General features: G+C 47.0%; 1 protein-coding gene across 1 annotated transcript; it reads left to right on the forward strand.

Annotated features, from left to right (window-relative positions):
* The first annotated feature begins 328 nt into the window (after positions 1–328).
* On the forward strand, positions 329–6,999 carry LOC139830951 (cysteine-rich receptor-like protein kinase 26). Its single transcript, XM_071819712.1, has 6 exons — positions 329–359; positions 5,334–5,463; positions 5,862–6,120; positions 6,221–6,452; positions 6,554–6,704; positions 6,778–6,999. The coding sequence occupies exons 2-6, from the start codon at positions 5,347–5,349 to the stop codon at positions 6,982–6,984; spliced, it is 966 nt and encodes a 321-aa protein (XP_071675813.1). The 5' UTR covers positions 329–359; positions 5,334–5,346; the 3' UTR covers positions 6,985–6,999.
* Positions 7,000–7,227: the final 228 nt, after the last annotated feature.

Here is a 7,227-nt window from a genome sequence, read left to right on the forward strand (position 1 = left end):
ATATTGAATTTAACAAGGCGAAGAGCCCAGATCACAGCAGAGAAGGGACAGTTGAAAAAGTTGTGATTGTACACATTGCAGAGAGTACAGGACTAAAGAAAGCGTCCTACAACATCAAGTGGCACGGTGAAACTTAACGCGCACCGCTGTAACACGCCCAAGGACGATGTACGCGCAGAACGCGATGCAAATAAACTTTGCTTCACTGAACAACGAGTTAATTAATCCGGTTTCGCATCTCAAGAACCAGCCGTGTGACGAGGCTAGATTCCTTCTTAGCCCAACACCAAGATGCATGGTGCGTGCTCATTCGGTTCCTAACGGCCATTGCTTCTTCCTGCAGCCCTCTTCAGCTTCAGGTTCGCTCTCTTGCCTACAAGCTGTTTAGATCCATGCTTCTTTCCTCCTCCCATATTCTTTCTAGTTTCTCAAGCAAATGCGGACTTCTTCTTTTTTTTTCCAACATTTCTGCGGCAACCAATCTGTCTCCGGCGAGTTGTTAGATCTGGCCTTCTAGCTATCGTATAGTTGTGTGAGACTATCTGAACTTCGTTTTGTTCCTGGACTAAGGATTGGGTGCGCCTTTTCGCGCCACCTCGCCGGTCATTTGCAGTTAAACTTTTTATTTTAGGTCGACAGGGAGAACCTCGCCGGTTTCATTGATTAAATCAACGAAACCAACATCTGGTCCGAAGTTCAGAGTTATTTATCCTGAGCCAACTCGCCGGTCTTTTGCAGTTAAACTTTTTGACATGCACGATGCCATTCTGCTGTTGAATTTCATACTTTGATCGCTAGAGCATGGTACTGTGCATCCTGGGCGACCATTCAACTGAAAAATAGGCAGTCGACCATCCGGGTTGTGGGTGCCAGTATGTACATGGATGCCTATTAGGTCTAGCAACGGACAAGGCATTTCTGAACCCGAATAAAATAGCAAATAAATTTTAAAAAATCTTAAAATTATGTACAATGAACATGACGTGTTCTAATTGCACACCAAATAACTACAAAAAAAGACATATGTAGTGGTATGTGAAAAAAAGAAAAATCGAAGTCATGTAAGCAACAAATCCAGGTGTTCTAAACATCACCGTATTTTATCTTTTGACACAGACCCCTGCACCTATCTTTTTCTCGGTAATTTTTGGTGTGTAGCTAGAACAATTGTTCATGTTCACTGTACAAAAAGTTAATTTAAAAAAAATGGTGTACTACTTTTTATTTCTTTATTCAACCAGGGGTATCTACTCCTGGGTTCAATATCTTTCGCTAGCAACGTGTCTTCTTAACTCTTTGTGGTTTCTATTGCTCTCAAGCTGTAACAAGGTAGCAGCGAGCCCAAGTACATTAACTTTACGTACACAAAATGGAACGGAATATGCATTTTTGGCGAAATCATAGATGGTCATATATACGTACACTCACCTCTGGTCCAGTGGATCTTAAAAGTGACGAAGTCATCACATATGTACACCATGTCTCTATTAGCATCTCCGAGAGACTGAGTCGAAAAAACTTGTCCAACGAGTCTTGAGATGGACGAAGTCACCACATACATACATTGTGTCTCTATGAGCACATCCGAGAGACTTAGTCCAAAAAAGTTATCCGGCGGATCTTGAGATTGACCAAGTCACCATAGATGTTTTGCCTCCCACTAAATAATATTCCGACTTTATGAGAAAGCAAAGCAGTGTCAAACCTGACTTTTGATACCTGGTGGGCTAGGGTGCCACCTTCCTAACCATCCGACCATAAGTTGGTTCTCAAAAACATATATTTTTAGTAATATCAAAACACCGCACACATAGGACACGTAAACAGAAAAGTAGCTGAGCACGGAGACATCATCATGTACTACCTCCCTTGCAAATAAATTGTCACATATTTCTCTAGATCCGCATATGTAAACACGCTAAAATGCATATAGATACATGTAAATCTAAACAAATCTAAGCTAATTAATTTGCAACGAAGAGAGTATTTAGCAAGAGATCTAAATTTAATCGGAAGGGTGGTATTTAGAGTAAATTCGACAAACAAATAAGATATCTGGATTCCTTCAGTCTATCTTTTTGGTGCAGTGTTAGGGCATCTTCACCGGGCCGACCCATCGGGTTCTGGCATGTTCGATCGGTCCACGCGAACAGGCGGACCGGACGTGCATGCTCCAGCGGGCTACCCAAACGGACCGACCCGTCTTTCTCGATCCATTCGTAAACTAAATTTGGGGAGCAGATGCGTCGGCGCAGATGTTGCGCGCACCGCGCGCTTGTCCTCCCGTCCACCCTTGGGTCCGGCTTGTAAGTGAGGCATTATACTAGTTTAGTGATTCATTAGGTTTCGACAACAAGTTACAAAAAGGTTCGCATCTAATCTAACCAAAAATAATAAAAGAGACTGCCAATACGTTGGCCCCTGCACGTCTACTCCTCTCCGCCGCCTAGTCCGTCGCTATCGATGGCCGCCCGTGCAGCCTAGATGGCTTGTTCTTGCCATGTCGTGGCGTAGCGACGGAGCAGCGGCGCTCCGCCCGGTGGCGTTCCTCCTCACGGCGGACTAAGGCGGCATCGAGCTCGGCCGCCAAATGCTTTGTGCGCTCCTCCTCAGTGAGTCGCTCCGTCTCTGTTGCGGCTGCCGCAACCACCTCCCTTGCCTGCTGCGCCGTGGAAGCTTCGGCGGTGCGCTCCTGATGGTCGTGGTATCTTGCGGCGGACCTGCAGTGCGCTCTCTGCACCTGCTAGAGGACATCCTCCTTCTCTTCCATGTCTTTGCCCAATAGACTCCAAGCCATAGCTACGGCCACCGCCTCCGCAACGCGGTCCTCCTTCTCTGCATCGTCGGCATCGCGGTCGGCCTTCTCGCGCGCCGCCTGCTCCGCCGCCTCCATGTGCGCCGCCGTCACCATGCGCGCCGCCATGGCGTCCCGAATGGCCTTGGAGGCGGCGTCGATTTCCGCCGCCTCAGTCGCCTCCCTGCGCGCCACGGCGGTGTGGTGACGCTCACGCACTGCGATGGTAGCAGCGCCGCGCGCCACAGCCTCCTCCATCGCCATGGCCGCCTCGTGGCGTATCACACGCAGGGCTGCAGTGGCGGCCTCCTTGGCCACCGCGGCCTCCGCCTGCTCCAGCGCCTGCTCCGCTTGTCACGCCGCCGCTTCGACCACCTCCGCCAGCGCCTGCTGAGCCACCTCGGCTTCGTGCTCGAAGGCGGCCACCTCGTCCTCCGCCTGTACACGGGCCATCTCCGTGGCCATGATATCGACCTCCTTGTCAGATCTCAGTGGGAAACTGGCTATGCACATCTCCCTGATGCGATTCCAGTTGACGATGTTCCGGCGAGGCATGGATGGATTTTGCTGTCGATTAAGGGTGGGGCTCCTCGCCGAGCCAGCGGGTGTTCTTTATAGCCGTCTGCCGGGCGCGTGAATTTTTTTCCGGCCACGGCGGGAAACACCAAACGAGTGCAGGCGGGAAACCGGGGCTACCGTGCGCGATTGCCATTAGCGTCGCATCGCTATTAAAGGCAGATCGTTATCCTTGACAGCCGACGGGGGGGGGGGGGGGGGGGGGGGGGGGGGGGGGCAATGTGGGTCGGGCCGCTATACTCACAACCCAACCAAAACTGACCGCCACCCCCAACATGTCAGTGGGCCAACCGAAACGGATAAAAACGAACCATTTAGGTCGCCAATTGGGGTTGGCCCGCTAGAGATGCCCTTAAAGTGCCCTGAAATCTGGACAACAAACAGCAAGCCGCTCTTCTTCCAATCCAGTTGTTGTCACAAACAACGCTGCAACAACAATCTTGGAATACCAGCTAACATGTCTAACAAGAGGTGTGTCAGGTTTGATGTCTGTTCATATGCGAGCTAGTCAGGTGAAATCATGTATTCATTCACTGCGATTATCAGATGGATGACCAAATACCAAAGTTCGCAACTATTCCTTCTCCAACTATAATACATCAGTCACATTTTACACTTCCAATTTCACTCAGGATTAGGATGATTATGATGATTGCCTTCTATAAAAAAGATTCAATTGCGAAGTCTTGACCGTTCCCCAAGACGAAGAACGGCCATGAGGCCGGCTCGTCACGCGGAGGCCATAAGAAGGAGCGGAACCGCGGTATGTTCAGGTCGACTACGCACGCGAGATCTACGACTTGGGCCGACCCGTGCTGTGGCTAGACGTCAACCTCCCCACGGGTTGGCTGCTGAACTCTCGGATGGTGCCCGTGGCGTCGTGGGAGGGACGTGAGCGGCACAATGAGATCCGCCGCTGCCTGTTCATCTCTCCACCTGATCTGTGGGAGGACCCAGCTTTCATGTTGGACAGTTACAACTGGGACACGTTCAGCTCGGGGGAGTTCAACCCGCGACGCCGAGCGGGGGTACCTAGGCGACATTGCCTACCTCACCGTCAATTAGTCAATGGCCTCTTCGACGACGGCTCCGAGCACAAAGATGAAGACGGCGAGGGCAACGGTGAGGGCCAGCCCGATCTACCCATCGTCAACTTAGAGTTCTAGCCGCTAGAGCTAAATGAGGAGGAGGCCTTCAAGCTGGCAATGGCCTAGACCGAGCTCGCCAAGTGGCAGGGCCTTGCTAGCCAGCTGTGGGAGTCCGCGCTGGCGCATGGCTGACCAGTGACACCTGGGGTCTCTCCTACACGCGCTGCCAGCGCCTCCCGCACCAACACCTCTGCCACCACCAGATGCACGTCTTCCCGTGCCAGCAGTTGGACCTCTTCCAGCGCCATTCTAGCCCTGGGCATGGGAGCGGCCGGTCTTCGGCAACGACGACTAGGCAGCCATGGTGTGAACCCTACTTGGCAAGAATTCCTCAAAAAAAAACTACTTAGCTGGGGTTTTATTTGTTTTAGTCATGTTTTCCCTTTTTTCGCCCTATGTAAATTAAACTTTCTAGCAATAGAAATTATCGGAAAAAAGATTTATGCCCTGAACCAAACGGACAATTACTCAGGTTTCTCCGATTTTGTGCCCGCAACCTAGCCCAAACAAATTAAAACGGACACTTTTGATGTTCAAAATTGGTCGGGCCGCCGGTGATGCCATTACTATGGAATGCATCCACCAGCGGCTCTGCTCGCTGGCACTGCACTGCGAAATAGGAGGATGGTATTACTATATTTTATGCACTGATTAGAATGTGTGAAAGAGGACTACCAATTAGGTTAGCTATGCTCTACTAATATCATGTGTTCCATGTGCTCAATTTTCACCGGTCAAGTGTCTCTACCTGCTTCTGCGTGTATCTACATTTAGCCATTTTCTTAGGTAGCATATCTTTTCAATTTTTTTATCAGAGAAGGTAGTAACATGGACAACGCCACCTGGGTTCCCAAACTTATGTCCCTCCATTTATTAGAAGAAATTACAGATGGTTTCTCTAAGCACCGGAAACTTGGAGGGGGTGCATACGGAGATGTTTATCTGGTATGATTGAAGACATTATGTATTATTTAGTAATTTTACCAACAATTTCCTACAGTTAGATAAGGCATTTCCATATGCATATGAGTTGACTCTCGCACTTCATATATACATTGAACATCATATCATTCACTCCAATATTAACTTTGTCTACTCTTTTGTGGTTTATGTTAGAATTAGTATTGGTTTGTGAGGTAAGGTTGGAATTAGATGTTGTAGTCAAAAGCATTACGCCAAGCCTCTATATAAAAACACAGAAGATCACGAGGTGGCTCCCATGGTCTCGGTAGGCTACATTTTCGGTTATACTAGGATTTAGTACATGGGGAATACATATGTATCGGGTCGATTACATCATTCATATACTATTTTCTTCTTTATGCATGTGAGATGTTTAATAGGGAGAGCATAAAGATGGAGTGAAGATTGTTGTGAAGGTGCTTAAAGACGTCTTAGACCTTAATGATGAGCAATTTGAAAAAGAGTATCGCAACCTTGCAATTCTTGAGCACAAAAATGTAGTCCGGTTAGTTGGCTCTTGCAATGAAACCACGGGAGAATATGTACCTTACAATGGAAGGATGGTTTTTGCTGAAAAGGCTAGGAGGATGCTTTGCTTCGAGTATCTTTGCAACGGAAGCCTTGAGACTTTTATTTATGGTATGATACGTGCTGCTCTACTTATATTAGGGGGGCAGTAAGTTAATACTTAATTAATTTTACCCCCACAAACTTGTGGGTACTCTTTATGTTGATGCAGATGAATCTAATGCATGTAATTGGCATACACGCTATGGGATAATTAAGGGGATATGCAAGGGCTTGGAATACCTTCACGAGAAACTAAAACCTGATCCTATGTATCATTTAGATTTGAAACCAGCCAATGTATTGTTGGACGAGAACATGTCACCAAAAATCGCTGATTTCGGCGTGTCAAGGTTGTTCTTAGAAGAAAAAACAAGAAAGACAAACAGTGGTCTTGGAACACTGTAAGCCAATATTTTTCATGTGAACTTACATTTTCTATATGATAGGGGCAGCATTGTCCGATTAGTATCACATATATTAATATATATGGTTTCTCGTGCAGTGGGTACATACCACCAGAGTACATAAACGAAGGTTTAATCTCAATTAAGTTTGATATATTCAGTTTGGGTGTCTTGATCATAAAGATAATGGCCGGACGAGAAGGCTACTTCAGAAGTGCTGAAATGTCTCCCCAACAGTTTGTTGATCTCGTAAGACAAAGTGTTGCCTTTTATCGATATCAATGTTACACATTTATGAGTTGGTTGTTGTTTTAAATTTTAGATACACATGGACTGGATGAATAGGCTACAAGGGCCACATGCGTATTCTATACAAGCAAGGAGGTGCATCGAAATAGCTCTAAGTTGTGTTGAGACTGATCGACGAAAAAGACCAAGTATTGGGGCAATCGTCAGTAACCTGAATCAGACAGAGTATCTAATCCAGATTTTTGATGCATTAAGAAATGGCTCAGACCACCAGGTGTGATCTCTAATGACATTATTTCTAAAAAAAATCCCATATCGGATAATTGTGTACACGTGAGACGAGACAATATAGTGACTTTTTTATCACTATATTAACAAAAAAGTGACCACAATGGTAGTGATGTCCACCACACATAGTAGAGTGTGTTTTGTGTTGTTATTTATGGTCATGTGTACCTCAGTTGGCATGGTATCAAACTGACAATCCCATTTTAGTACCTTACTCCTTACTTTATACTCTGTC

The sequence above is a fragment of the Lolium perenne genome, chromosome 5 (assembly GCF_019359855.2).
Source record: "Lolium perenne isolate Kyuss_39 chromosome 5, Kyuss_2.0, whole genome shotgun sequence".
NCBI classification, from domain to species: Eukaryota; Viridiplantae; Streptophyta; class Magnoliopsida; order Poales; family Poaceae; genus Lolium; species Lolium perenne.